Here is a 15,881-nt window from a genome sequence, read left to right on the forward strand (position 1 = left end):
GAGAACCACTCTACTATGAATGCCCCTGAGGCATGGCGAAAGAGATGTTTCTGTTTATTCTCCTTCTGACTTTTATCTTTAAAAAAAAAACAACAAAACTGCACCATTCAGAATCAGCCCAGTACAGAAGTAATTGAAAAAATATTTCCTTCCACTGCACAACAGTGTGCTACGGGAAAAACAAACTCAGCAAAATGAACAGGTCAACAAATATGCATCTAGACGATCTTCAGTCTGAGAGTATCAGGGACTACTCTATTGCCATGTGTGGGTGGGAAAATGAGTTTGATGGGATTCTTAGGCATGGTAATCATGCCTGATTCCCCGTGACACTGGGAGAGTATTCTGGTACCTACTGCTGGTGGAAACTGATGATGAACAGAAACTTTGGAAATCATTCCATTACTGTCTTATTGTCTGAAACACAGAATTAGCAGCACAGAGAAAACTGTATCTCAAGCAAAATGTCTTTTTTCTTCCCTTTGCATTTTCATTTAGCACATCTCACAGAGCAAGAACTATGAATATTCCCTTCCAGAAATAAGTGCTGGTAGGAATCCATCTTCATGCTATTTTGACAAATTTTCTGGATTCTTTTTCCTCAGATACTGAATAAGCAAACATGTCTAAATAATGCTGAAGAGCTATTAAAGAGGAGAACATAAGGGAGAAAATATTTACTCAGAAATCTTACTTTGCATAGCCACTGCCTGAGCCAGACTGTGCTTTGTTGCTTATGATTCCAGGTAAATTATTCATTTCAAACACCAAGCAAATCCAGCCCTCCTGAGTCTGACTGCTCTAACAGATTAATCTAAGTTAATTATTTGCATGATTCCTTTGCTTGCACAGAATAACTCACATAGCAATGGTATCCAAGGAACTGTTTATAAAAACGTAGTACATCACAGTGATTGGTGTGGATTTTTGGAAGACTGACTACTGTATTGTCTGAAAAGCTTTGAAAGTTTTGGATTCACAGACATGAATTAGAGAACTGTTCACAGAAGAAATGCCCAAAATTAGACATTGCCCTGGGAGGCCATTACACTATAGCGTTGTGTTAGTCTGGAGCACAATATAGGGATCTGACTCTTGAAATGTTTTTGGGCTCCTGGTCACAGTGACATCAGTGAGAGCTCAGCATCTACATTCCCCTGAGAATTTGTGGCTTAATTGTTCTGATTTTTATCTGTAAATTGAGGAAAACAGCATTTCTTTGCAGCACAAGGCTGACATGGTGTGTGTAAACACAATGGTAACAGGAACTCTGTGAGCAACAAAGATACAAATCACTTACCATACGACACAGTTCTCAGTTGGCTGGTATGAAAATCATGTAAGCACTACTAGTTCAGCAAAACACATATATAAAACATTTCCATCACTCTATGCCTACATGGTCTTTTCAACACTATTTCACTGTTTAAAACTGCCTTCAGTTCCCTGCCTCATTTTTATCCTTTGACTACTAAAACAGAAGCTGATTTAACACTACATCTGAGCCCAGAACAAGCCCACCTCTTGCTTGGGTGATGGCTGATACAATTAACAGCACTGTTTAACTAAGCTTGCAGACAGTTGCTCTGCAGACTAATAACAAAGCAAAGGATGCTACACATTCATCTCAGTGTTCTGGATCTGCAGGTGGAAAACTCAAGCTCTCTTTCCTTCACATACATTTCTTCGGAAAGCTACAATACAAATACAGAGCTAATAGCATATATCCAAGGCTCAGCGTAACTCAGAGGACTTTGTTTTGGTCCTCTGGCACAATGATGCCAGTAGTATCCCTCCTGTCTCTGTTGTCTATCAGTATCTGCTTGTCTTTTGTCTGACATTTGCGGGGTAGTCTGACTTTCCATTCTATAGCCAGTATCTATATACCCACAACTGCAAGGGGGTCTAGGTCCTTATAGCTGTTAAAATAACATTACGGGTCTTACCTCATGTGAGTTGAGCAGTTGTCCTCAGTGTTTTCTGAAGTGTTCTGCTGTGCTGCTACTTACTGGTTGTACTACTGTGTCCAACAGCACCACAATGTTTCTGTTACACCAAGGAGTGACAAAGGTACTTCTTGATACACAGGAATGTGGTTAAAAACCTGTACTGCCTTTCATGGGATAAAACAAGAACAAAGTTCACGTATCAATGGGCTGTATAAACAAAGCATATACAAGATAAACATGTCTATTATGTTCAGAAAAAAACCCACGGGTATCTTTTAAAGTACTACAGCAATATAGTTATTAAGGAATTTATGTAGCTGGTATAAGACTGTATCATGGATAGACTCCAAATAACAGAAAATGATACACTGGTGTTGTGTAAACATACACAGGGACACTATTCTACAGCCATGCAACTGCAATGAAGTTAAGATACAAGATTGTGTGAGAAGGCTCCTCATAAAAAATTACAATATAATTAACGTACTTGCATAGGTCTTACAAACCTTAGTGAATGCAAAAAATAAACTGAAGAGTCTATTTATAAGAATCTCAAAATCCTCTAGCCTTAGATATACTCATTCCTATTCAACAACTTTGAACCAATCCCCCATAACACCCATCAGGCCACTTCATTGGTGTTTGGATTTCTTGGATTTTCCTTCATGACTGCATCTCCCCAAAAGCAGTAGTTGGCACAGTGAGGCTGCTGATGTGCTAAGAAAAGCATTCATCATGCAAATTAATGTTCTTTCCTTATTCCTTCAGTTACATGCTTCATCTGTATTTACTCTTTTTTGTAACAGACCACACTTTTTTTAATAGAGATTGTCATTAGCTCTCTGGTTGCTTAATATCTAGGCATAAAAGATTCTTGTACTGTTAAGTCTATGATCATTAATAAAAACCATCCCTCTGTGGACTCAGAAGGGACTGAAGTAGTTGACATACAGTAGGTGACAGTAGCGTCCCAGCTCCAGCACTGAATACCATGTTCCTCTCAAAACGTCCTACTTTGGGTCTCAGGTTACTGACTACAGAACAAGGTATGACCCTACAATTTAATAGGTGAGGATGCAAACTGGGACAAAACTCAGTTTTATTGTAGCTGACAGATCTTTAAAAAAGACCCAAGATTCACTATCAGAAGGGAAAAGGGCCCACTCCCTGTCTTCTAAGACAACTGATGCCTCTTGATGCACATCAGTCCCAAGAATCCTGCAAGATCACACCCTAGAACACAGCTGTGAACTCTTTTGCTAACTGAGAACAGTTTAAGAACGAAGCCAGAAAAGAACTGTGCAAGGTAGCCAGCTATGTGTGCTCAGGTGAAAGTTGCTCATGGGTACATCCCACAGAGAGCAGCAGTTTATGCCATCTTCCTCATGACAGCTGACGATGAACAGTTCTTAGCAGGATCTTAAGCTAACCCATCCAGGTGTGGAAAGCCTTCCAGTAAGATCTCCACAGTGTTATGAAAGCAGACTATAATTTTCCCTCTCCTACCAGAAGTCTAGCATTTAACCTGAAAATAAAAACATTAAGGTTTCCCTGGGAGACCTTTTGCAAATAAGGCTGTCGCCAGCATCTATTTCACCGACTACATGATACTTATGAAGTCACAGGAGTTACCTTGCAATATGACAAGACTTGCTTGATCTCTTTCAAAAGGAGCTACAAAATTAAGCTACTTGCTTGTGAAAGTGTTTTAGCCCACTACTCAAGCATTTTAATGGAGCTAGAAAAGGCCTTTAAATTACTCCAACTTAGTCTCAGACCATTTGTTATGAAATAATTGCAGGCCCTTGAATTATGATACAAGATAGATTGATTTAAGACTCTTTGTCCTTTGGACATCTAGGTTGAGCAGTTCTAAGCATGCCAAGCAAATAGTGGTTATTTTACAGTCACTATCTACTCCATAATTTTAAGGATTTAAGGAATTAAATTTTAGGACTTGTTAAAAATCTTTCCCCCCCTCAAGTATATAAGCACTTGTGAAACAATCACACTGAAGTTTAGAGATTAAGGGCCCAATTTGACTTGTTCTATAAGCAAGATTACCATGGAACCCCAGACTAACTCTTGGATTTTGGTAATCAAATACAAAAGAATCTTTTTATTCTAAACATGATGAAAATCAGTCACCAATAACAGTCAAAATAGTTGAATCCAGAAGAGAGAAGGATCTACAGGACCCTTTTTCTAGGCCAACAGCACACAGAATCCTAACAATGGTGTATTTTTGGCAAGTGGCCCAGAAGCAAATCCCCATTCCATTTCTTCTACCCATCAGTAAAAAAATAGGAAGTACTGTATCAGAAACAAGTTTGGGAATGAACTACACTTAGTCTGCACCTGGACTGAAAATTCACATGGAAGAGGCTTCCAGTAAGGTTGTACCAGCATAACTGCCTGTAGTGGAATTTCTGCATTGTTTCTAACCTTTTAAGGACTTGCATGTCTACACTTCCATGTAGTCTGTGGAAAGCTTTAACAGAGAACGCTAGAGTAAACTAGGTAGTATTTGAACACTGTAAATAAGTCACTAGGACAACAAAACATGCCTGAACATTGCTTTATTTGTTCATAAGGTCTGTGCGTTACAGCAAGCATATGTTTAGCTACTATGGACAAAGCTCAGTCTGGAAGAGCATTAAATGTTAACCTTAGATACGTGTAGTGAGTAGAGCCCACATTTGCACACAACATGCTGTTTTTCTATTGCTGGAATTAACATTCATGAGTTACAGATCTTTGAGATCCTTCTGGATGTTCCACAATGTATCTGCACTCTTCTTCAGCTGAGCCACCTCATCATCCTTCAGCTTTTGATTGATGACACTTGTCAATCCAGAGGCACTTAGGACAGCAGGAAGGCTCAAGAAGACATCGTTCTCAATGCCATACATGCCCTGCCACAAACAAAAGAGATCACTCAGACATGAACCCATCACTCCAGACCTGCTTTTGCTTTGTATAGCAGGAAGCCTGAGAACAGAGCTCAAGAACATAATTTTGCAACCTGCAGAAAATTTTCCATCATGACATACTATTTGAGAAAGTCAAAAGTATAGAGATGTTCTAAACCAATAGATTGGCAATACTGAGATGACTGATTTCAGAAACCCCACCTCCAAACCCCTTATTTATATACAGCAAGTAGCTAACAGGAATCAGACATAGGATTAGGGTAGGTCTTTTTTTCTTACTATAGAGGGAGCAGTTAGTTCAGCCCGCTCAGAGTCCTTGCTGCACCAGAGGTTATACTGCTGGTACAGACCAGATGCAGCCAGTTACACTAGCTATAAAAAGGACACAGCTCTTTTCCCTAGCACCTTCACTAGGCAGTGGTTCATGGAATTGCAGATGGGTCTTCATGTATTTTTGTATTTTTTGCACTGAAACTTCCTTTTAATGAACCTGCATGCCACACATGGCAAACTTTACACGAGGTTAGTACAACATTGGGTAGAGTACAAAGAACTTATTTTCAGCTCCATACTTGTGAGAAGGGCAGGCTAAGAGGTCAGATTAGAAAAAGTTGCAATAGTAAGCTCCCATTTTAAATTCACAGTAGTGTTTTACAAAGCTTCCTTTGTTAAGCACCTTGTTAATTGAGACAATTAGCTTTTCCATAACAAAATAAACTAGAGCACTCATTTAGCCACCACTTCTTACCTTTACCAGTGTTGAGACTGAATGAACCCGGCACAAGTTCTTCAGCATTGTCTCACAGAGGTCAGCAACGCTAAGGCCAATAGCCCAGTTTGTGTATCCCTTAAGTCTGATTACCTCATAGGCACTAAGGAAATATTGAAATAGTTGCATTAAGATGCCTTCAAGACACTGTACAAATGCTGCTAAGTCTGAAGATAAGTGAATGTTTACCATTTAAAAAAACCTGAAACACCTGTGACATTGTAAGTTTTGGAATTAAATGTCAAAGTAGGAAAGTTATGTATTTCAGTGTTAAGAGTTTAAAGCATAAAGTCTGCATTATCCCATATGTGTAACAAATAAGCCCTATTGTTCTCACAGGATTAGCTGAAAAGAAAAAGCTTCCAGCTATGAACAGTTCCTAGTTTTAAGTAGGAAAACAGACACCTGTAACTGAACAAGTTCTCTATTCAGGTCAGTGGCTCAATCATTCCGAGTGCATTTGGAATCATGTAAACATTTAGAGTCAGAGCACTACCTACATACACACATCCTAATTTTTTTAATCAACATCTGCATATACTTTACACCAGCATAGTCCTTATTTCACAAGGAAGTCAAGTCATTTAGCAATATGTATAGTTACTTCTAGACAAGTTTTCCTAAATCAATGAAAAAAATTTTCCCAAAATAAACTCCAGTTTATTTTTATTATTATAAAAAAAACACTGCTCATAGGAACATACTACCTTCTCAAGAGTCTCGTGCCCTCTGTTCAAAGTTAACCATTTAAGAAGCTACTTCTGAGAAAAATGCACACAGCTCTAAGCACTGCAGTACTGAAGTGGGTATGTTATACAATAGCTTCTCTTGACACAAGATCATAAAGCTTACCAACTGAAATCCTGCATTTGTGTTTAAAACAGTAGTTCCACTTACTGATGCAACCTGAATAAAAGGGCATGAAAGCTGCAGCAGAATGGCAGGGCAGCGACAAGGAGGCAGTGTGTGAACTAGCTATTTTCAGCATTGCACTTATCCACCTTATTCCTCAAGTCACCGTACCTTTCAACCACTTGCTTGTGGACTTCCTTCCAGTTCTCACTATCTTTGTCAGTACCCATGGCCGGATTCAGCTCCTGGAGGGAAACTCCTGCCACATTAACTCCGCTCCAAACAGCCACTGTAACAGAGAGAAGACATAAGTTTCAACAGCACTTAGCTACTACCTCTCCACTTAAGTTAACCAGAAACAAAGTAGTAGTAGCCAGAACCACAATAGTGTTTAAATGAAAGCTTAATGTGCTTCAACTACAGTTAATTCTGAGAACTCTCGGAGTGAAATGAGAAATGCTTTAGTATTGACTCTTTAACAAGTAAAACACCACATGAACACAGAACTTTGTCCTTGGAAGGTGCAGGCAGCTATTTTTGAAGTCAAACTTCAAATTCTAGCAAAAAGACACATCTTAGCTGTTCAACCTTTAAAAAAAAATTTTACCCCAAAAATGTAGCAAGTACAGATTTGCTGTCCCACTGATCAGTACTGGGGTTAGCCTTCAGGAATTCTCTGAGTAACATGGTAGCAGTATGCAAACTTAAGAATATCAAGAGAGGAATCTGCAGGTCTCCCTTCATATTGGAAACTTACAGCAGACTTACTCTGTTCCTGTGAAATAACTAGGAATCCTTGGTTACATTAAAGCAAAAGCAACTATTACACTGAAGGAAGAGGAGTTCTGTCTATACTTAGCCAAGCTCTGCTTTCATTACAATGTAGGGCTTGCTTCAGTAAATACTGTTGATCAGACACTGTACTTTGATTAAATGCAGTGGGACACTGAAGAGGTGTCTCCCTTAAAAAAATACACAGCATTAAAATATGAAGCAGTACCAATCTACATAGATTCTCTACATCGTTTCAGGCTTGAAATATGTGATCTGAAGTAAGGCAAATAAGCTTATTTGATTTCACATTTTTTTAAACCATCTTCTCATTTAAATAACACGGCAAAAAGTCACAAAGTAAGGTAAGGGATAATTTTCTTAGCCTGAATCTGGATTGCTAGCTTTTTCTACAACTTGCAACAAGCTCTGCCATTGACCTAATGAGCTAATATTGCTTTCAGAGGAGAACTGTGCTACAGGTTAAGTTACAATACTCCAAAAAATGAGGATAAACAGTAGCAGTAAACTGCAGCCTTTAGAACACAACTATTAAAAAGTGTTGCTAGATTTCCTGGACTTGTCTCAACTCTAATCTCCATTAAAATACACCAAAGTGCCAGTTACTTGAGCTCAGCTTCATCTGCTCTTTCAGATTTTTGTAACACTCCTTAGGCCTCAACCTCTAATACTGCATTGTTTATTCCCAAGGAGGTCAGAACTGCTCCTTACCACTAGAATCACCATGTTCTCCCAAGATCCAGCCATGGCAGCTAGTTGGGTGGATACCAAGTCTCTCAGCCATCAGATAGCGAAATCTAGCTGTGTCTAGATTGCAGCCGCTTCCAATCACACGGTGTTTTGGCAGGCCACTCAGCTTCCATGTGACATAAGTTAATATATCCACTGAAAAGAAAAACACGCACAGTAAGTTTAACCATTCACATACACCAAGAATGCCCCAACAATAATTTTACTGCAAGTAGTAGGGCAATCAGGATGACTCAACACAGTTGTGCTCATTGATCAAAGTATTTTAGGTCTGACCATTTGGGGGATTAAAACACATGCACAGCTTGAAATTTAGGACCCAACAAGCTGCTGTTCAAAGACAATTGAGGAACATCTTCTGAGATTAGTATCCTATGAGCTAAAGTTGGAGGCATTTTTTTGTCACAGCTAAATCCCTAGGGGCATCGAGAATTGGGACTGAACTTGTGCTAAAACATTGAAGCAACTTCCTGAAGTAATGTTACCTACCACTTCATCATCACAGTAAGGTCAAGCAATTTACAACAAAAAAATCTGAGATTTACATACTCTTTCTAGTTGGTAACTACTTCAGTTTAATTTCTTGAACAGATTTATGCATTAAGCAGTTTCTACACTTATTACCTCTGTAGCACGAAGAGCCAGGTGAACAATATGCTTTAGCTGCATTTGGCTCTAATTACAGTCTTAGAAAAAAAAACAAACTTAGTTTGGGGCAGAGAAAGGAATGTCAGCAGAGAGAAAAAGCTCTAATCCACAGCTCAAAGCAACCATAATAAACAGGCTGCAATAATTGGTTATGGCTCTCAAAAGCCAGCCAGTTCTCAGGAGGGAATTTATTTCTGTATATAGGTCTGAAATACAGTTTGTTCTGCTCAGGCACCCAAAGCACATTACCTCAGTACAGTTCACACTTTGCTGTTTTCAGTGGCATGCTCATCAGCCACAGCTTCCCTACAGCTTCAGCTGGGGCAGTTCCTGTCCAGATGATAGTAATCTTTACAGACTACAGAGCACCTTCCTATCCAACAGGTACAACTGGACAGCCTGCCTTTCAGGTGCAGAGACACACATCCGGACTCTGAGCTCTGCTTTGCAATCACCACTGCCTACAGTACAGCTTTCCACAGGACAGGCTGCAGACAGCGCTATCTGAGCTACAGCCCAGACAGATCTGGGGAAGTTAAAACAGAGAAGGACATCAAGGTCACATACCAACACACATGCAGCTGACACCCTGAAGTCCCTTCTAACGGGCTCATAATAACTTCCACTATATGAGACTAGGGAACAAAACTGCACACATTGAGAAAACAAAGCATTATAAAAATAATTCTTAAAAAGCAATGCCATTCTCTTCCTGCAACTGCTCTCCAGCAAAGAGAACTGTAGTTTGAATTCAGCCTTGCTAGAACAAGAATTGATCTTTGACTCAGTTTGATTTTAAGATAAGTGCTTAGAATGGCCATAAACTGTACTTGCTCAGTACACTAGTATTCAGTAGTACTGACTGTGTACCAGCCAATTACTCAACTACCAGCTGAGCTGCTAGCTTTACATACATTGTTTTGACTCTGCCCAGTTATCCTTAAAAGCAGTCACTTCACTGCCAGGGTTCTGTAGTAATGGCTTCACTCAGATACTGAAGCAGTCAGCTTTAGACATCCCAGTATCCAAGCTGTCCCGCTGCAGTGAGATGCTTGCAAGTTATAACTAATTCTTTTCTAATTTAACTGAACTATGTAGTACAGTTAACCTTTCCCCTACCATAGGCTTCAGCATGCAAATTCTTTTTCCTGAAAATATATCCAAGACTACATGGTAAGCTCCTCATCCTGAAAAATGGCCACATATCCAGACACAAAAGAAAGTTATGATTTACAAACAATTTAAAAGCAAAATGGTGTCTCCTTTAAAGATTAAAATTTTAAACTACCTACTGCTTAAGCCTAAATACATAAAGAACTGAAGTATTTACCATGAGGCATGCTTTTAAAATATGGACACCATGAGAAGTTCTGAATAAAGAAAGCATTGCAAAGTACAGAGTATAGTTTGTATTCTGCTGTTAGCACCTACATGGCAGATGTCCACACAAAAGGTATTAGTTTTCTATTCAATTTGTATTTGAGAAGACTGATAAAACACCAGCTCTCCAACGAACAGAATCTGTAAGTATAAATTTTCCTATAGAATAGGAAAATATTGCCTTACCTGGGTTGGAAACCACTAGGATGGTGCAGTTGGGGCTGTATTTTATGATCTGAGGAATGATGAATTTGAAGACGTTCACATTCCTCTGAACCAGGTTGAGACGACTCTCCCCCTCTTGCTGACGAACTCCTGCAGTTACTACTACAATCTTGGAGTTGGCTGTGACAGCATAGTCTACATCAGAGCATGGGGGAGAAGATACAGAATGTGTTAAATTTTAATAGCATCATGTTCATACAGGTATTATGGGTAGCTTCTCCACTGTACATGCATTCAAACCCAAAAAGATGACATCAATATTAAAGCTAGCACCATCTCTTAACATTATTGTGACAGATCAATATATGGGTTTTGAGAGTACATTCAAACCCTCTGAATCTCATTTCCACTATCCCAATAGCAATACTATTTCTTCTCCATCAAAGTAGTACTAGAGTTTCATTAAGGTCAATTTTACACAATAAGCACAAAACTGAAGCGGTCGTGTAAGAGAAAGCCCAGATTAAAAGCCACTCCCATTGTTATGATGTTCAAACTCTCACCTCAATTCATACACTTTTTAACTTCTCAATGCCAAATTTTTTGAATTCTTTAGGACTGCACAACTAGTGCTCCAATATTAAGCAAGCTCACAGAATATCAGTCTTAAATTAAAGAAACTGAGGTTCACCTTTGTCTGCCACAATCTTGTGAGTATGAAGGAACAAGCTCCCATGCTGCAGATCCATCATTTCTCCTTTCAGTTTGTCTTCCAAAACGTCAACCAGAGCAAGCTCATCACAAAGACTCTGAAGACAACAAATATTGAACAAGTCAATGAAACAGTTAACTCTCATGTTAATGTTATGCCTGAGTTGAGCTATATTACATTTTAAAGTAACACCTTACGTATCTGAAAGTATCTCTTCTCCAAAGGTCAACCAGTAGGACAGCACTGTATCAGTATTCTGATGTATCTCACAGTAGCAAAGTCAGAGGCTACTACAGCACAGGTTTATAAAACTCATTCAGACTTTCCAAAAAAAGGTATTATTTGTGGGGACTTTGCATGCGTAGCTAACCTTTTGCTAGCCAGACACTGCATGGTTTAGTTATTACTATTAGGAGAAAAGTTGCAGCTTTCAAGCTTGTAACAAACCCCTACCTCTGTTCAGCAAATAAGCCTATTTAAAATACTTGCTAATTATGTGGTGTGTTCTATTAGGTATGTAAGTACTCTCTTGTAACATTCCTTCAGCCATTTCATAAACAGGATCAGACTTCATTTTCCTCAATACTAAAAACAGTACTGAGAAAAGATTCTTTACCTAATTTTTCTCTACTAGAGTTACTACATTATATTTAATTTGCAGAACAGATTCAGCCATGTATGCTTGCTGTCCAGGCAGGTTAAGTTGGGAGAATATACGAAAGTCTCAGAACAGGAGAACAGTGAAATACAGGGGTGGAGGAAAACTGCATTCTCCTCCAATACAAAGTTCTACTGCCTTTTGACAGATGTGTTCACTACCCTTGCAAATTCTACTATACTTCATTGCTTGTCATTCAGTACATTACATAAAATTAAACAGAGAAGCTTGCTTGCAGTAATACTTTTTTCAACAGCATAAAAAAAGTTTAATGGTTTCAGACAGGGTGTAGATACCTAGGAAAATGGAGAAGTACTAACCTGAATTTTGATATAAAGATAACGCTCATTACTTCACATGGAAATACTAATTATTAGCATCAACTAAATTAAGCGTGTAACAATATGCACCAATTTTCCTGTGGGAAAAATACATTTAACTGCAAGCATATTTAAGTTTTTCATGTCATACGTTAAAATGTTAGTTTATTGCTTTTCTACAGTGCTTCCTTTCACAGCTGTATCAGCTGCTGGAGAAAACCCATAAGAATCTGTACTCAGTTATTTAAACATTATGAAAAAGTACCCTTAACTGAAGTCATTGGTGTTAAATTAATAAGTCAGTGTAACCAAAATTTAAAAAAGAATATATGCACATGTGCAATTACAGATAGATTTATACACATGCAGTCTGACAATCTGATCTTTCAGTCTAGACTTTGCAACCAATATTCACCAGACTCAACAAGTTCAAGGAGCCAGTGCCCACTGAAACAGAAGAGCACCTGGAATAGCTCCAATGACTAATTTAATGAATTTGCATCAGTTTTGCTCAGAGAAGAATTCAGCTCATGTTTAGCACACACAGGAACAAAGTCTACACAGTCACCAAACACAACTTAAAACAGCTGACTTGTGACTGTGGAGATGTTTCCATTTCTAAAACACTATGGCAGCACCAGTGACCTGTCTTTAATTGACAGAGAGCTAAAAATAACAGACATGGAAGTTTCAGTGTCAGTCAAACTTATATAGTGAATACTACACCAGTAAACTAAAGTTAGTATTATCACACCGTTTAATTTTATAAAATTCAAAGACATCTAAAACTCAACTGCACCTACATATTGAAGTATAGGAAATTAAGTACAAAGTTTTATGCCATGGTTTAACAAAAAGACATCCTGGGGAGCCAGCCATCTTGCACAAGTCAAAGCCACACCATATTGGTCACAGTCAGCTGAATATAAGCCAGGTGTGTGCCCAAGAAGGCCAACAGCATCCTGGCTTGTATCAGAAACAGCATGGCTAGCAGGACTAGGGGAGTCATTGTCCCCCTGTACTCAGCACTGGTGAGGCTGCACCTTTAATACAGTGTTCAGTTTTGGGCCCCTCACTACAAGACATTGAGGTGCTGTGTCCAGAGACAGGCAACGAAGCTGGTGAAGGGTCTAGAGCACAAGCCTTTTGAGGAGCAGCTGAAGGAGCTGGGTTTTTTAGCCTGGAGAAAAGGAGGATCAAGGGAGACCTCATCACTTTCTGTAAATACCTGAAAGGAAGTTGTAGTGAGGTGGGTGAAAGTCTCTTCTCCCAAGTAAGAAGTGACAGGACAAGAGAAGATGGCCTCAAGTTGCACCAGGGGAGATTTAGATTGGATAGCAGGAAAAATTTCTTCTCCAAAGGATTTGTCAAGCATTGGAACAGGCTGCCCAGGGAAGTAGTTGAGTCACCATCCCTGGAGGTATTTGAAATAAGTGTAGATGTGGTGCTTAGGGACATGGTTTAGTGATGGACTTGGCAGTGCTGGGTTAACAGCTGGACTATTTTACAAGGTCTTTTCCAACATAACCAATTCTATGATTTTGATTCAGTGACAAGAATCAGACGGTTTTGTTTTAAAAATATTCTATCACAAGTATAAGCAGCAGTATAAAATAAGAGAGCAGAAGCTTGGTTGAAATAGACTCCATCATGCCATAATCCAAGCTTGAAAAATTTAAAAACCCTTTTTTACTCTGGGTTTGGTGCATGCAACTCGTTAACAGCAAGACTTTGTGTCTAGACTTCTGAAAGCACAATTTGATCCTGCTTAGAGCAGCATGTTAAACACAGATGAATGCTGTATTGTACTGGTTTGTGGTAACTTCACCCAGCTCCCTCTGTGCCAGCCTTACAGGTTACAGTACTCCTTCAAAGATAATGAGTTCAGACAAGAGGCAAACATTTTCAAAAAAAAAAGTAAATTAAAACCCCACAGTGAACTGCCATTGTTTTTCCATTAAATTTCTCCTTTAGTTATATAGTTTTAAAACCTATTTGTTACTTTCATATCAGTAATTAGTTTCACCATGACCTTTTCTTATTGTCAGTTCTTCCTTGCTCACAAGGCTCAGGAATATCAGCAAGTTAAAAAAAAAAATCTTAAGGTTTTTCATTATTGAAACCCCAGTACTATAAAATATACATGATCAATGTAATAGGTAGAAGAATCATCTCCAAATAAAATATAGATGGTTTAGCAGTATCTGCAAGATTTTTGATCTCATTGTGAGCTACCCGGTTTAAGATCTGCCCCTGCAAGTAGATAAGGTAAAAGGGTGTATCTTTTTATGCCTTCTTTTTTAAAGGATCTGCAGCTCCTGTTTGTCTTTGAAAACAGCACAACAGGAATCAAATTTAACTCATGCACAATATTTTCCAAAAAGAGTACAAAGTACAAGAGATCCTTACTGCATAATAAGCCTCTGCTTTGCTCAAAGACTGCAACATGAGATTTGCCAAAATAAACCAGTAACGGGAAAAGTCAGAACAACCTCTAAGTCCAGCCCTTTGGTTTTACCCTTTGAAAAACTAGCTAAAACCTCTCTGGAAACAATAAAGTCATATAACCACACAATAAGGGCTTAAGAGAAATAAGTCTACTTCAGTCTACTGAAGGGGATAGCAGTATTTTCAGTGATTACAGCACATGGGTTAAAGTAAAAAGCAAACACTGGTAGCTCTGATCCCTATCCTGTATTTCACATGGACTTCTGCTCTGTCTGCATTCTTTGCCCAGCAGAGCTCTCCCACCAAGCAGACTCCAGCTTTGTTGTGGAAAAATTAAAAAGAGAAAAAAATTTGGCTGGGACTTCAGAGCCATTGCTCATTACATTTTCCAAGCAGCCTGCAAAATAACTCCGCCTAATGAGAGATTTATTGCTAAGCCCAGATGGAAAGGTGAGAGAACAAGGAGAAGCTGAATGGGGAGGTCAGCCTTGCATGAAGAGTGTAGGTCACTGCTTGCTTACACGCGGGGCAAATAATTAATTCCTGTACTAACCGACCAAATTTCCCACCATTCGTTAAGACAAACAGGCAGTGCCTAACACTACAGCAGTGGGAAGCCGAAGAGCACGTTGCCCTTGAGCTGTACCTTTCCAAGGATGCTGATAGCACAGGCCATCCCAACCTGTCCAACCCCCACAACGGTTATCTTGTTGTTTGGGACCGTGGACGGGGCAGCAACAGGGGTCATCAGCTTCTCCTTGAGAGTGGCCATGGTGTTCTGCTGAAAGAGACAGAAAGGTCTGGTTCAGAGCAAGGCAGGGGGAACCGAAACACACTCGGAATTGTAAGTGTCCCCTGCCACAGCCAGGCTCACCGATGAAAGCGCTGTGAGTCACTGCTGACGGCGGGTTACGCACAGTGGCCCAGGGGCACACTGCCCTTGCCCACAGGGCTCCTGCCACCCCACAGCTACCAGCCCCTAGCCCCCCCGCATTCGCTGGTGCCTACGTGGGGCTGCAGCGCGGCAGAGGCGGTTTCGGCAGCACCGGACAGAGCAGCCTCCTGCGGGCAGAGCTTCCACAGCCTCCTGCCTTAACGGCTCTCCGGCATCCGCCTCTATTCAAAACGCCCACGAGGGCTCCCGCTGTGAGACTGGTAATAAACCCACGACCAGTTGGGGAGCTGTAAGCCTGCCGGGATTTCCCCGGCTGCTTTCCACCCGGCGCCGAGGCTCAGCCCACGGAGCCCTGCGCCGCACCTCCCACCTCCCCCACACCCCCGCCGAGCCGGCGGGACCGGGGCCGGGGCCAGCACGGCGGGTCCCTCCGCACGGCCAGGGGCCGAGCCGGCGGCCACCATCCCACCCCAGGCCGGGGGGCCCCGGCCCGGCCCCCGCCGCACCGGGCACCACCCGGCCGCCCCCGCGCAGCAATGCGCCGCGCCGGAGAACGGGGCCCAGCCCCAGCGGGGCCCAGCCGCCTGGGGAAGGGAGGGCGGGCTGCGCA

General features: G+C 40.6%; 1 protein-coding gene across 1 annotated transcript; it reads right to left on the bottom strand.

Annotated features, from left to right (window-relative positions):
- Positions 1-4,513: 4,513 nt before the first annotated feature.
- Positions 4,514-15,148, bottom strand: LDHB (lactate dehydrogenase B). The gene is made up of 7 exons (XM_005433673.4): positions 15,023-15,148; positions 10,930-11,047; positions 10,260-10,433; positions 8,007-8,180; positions 6,675-6,792; positions 5,631-5,754; positions 4,514-4,864 (listed from the first exon to the last, which is right to left on the bottom strand). The coding sequence occupies exons 1-7, from the start codon at positions 15,146-15,148 to the stop codon at positions 4,697-4,699; spliced, it is 1,002 nt and encodes a 333-aa protein (XP_005433730.1). The 3' UTR covers positions 4,514-4,696.
- Between the last annotated feature and the right edge of the window lie 733 nt (positions 15,149-15,881).

Source organism: Falco cherrug, chromosome 5 (genome assembly GCF_023634085.1).
Source record: "Falco cherrug isolate bFalChe1 chromosome 5, bFalChe1.pri, whole genome shotgun sequence".
Lineage (NCBI taxonomy): Eukaryota > Metazoa > Chordata > Aves > Falconiformes > Falconidae > Falco > Falco cherrug.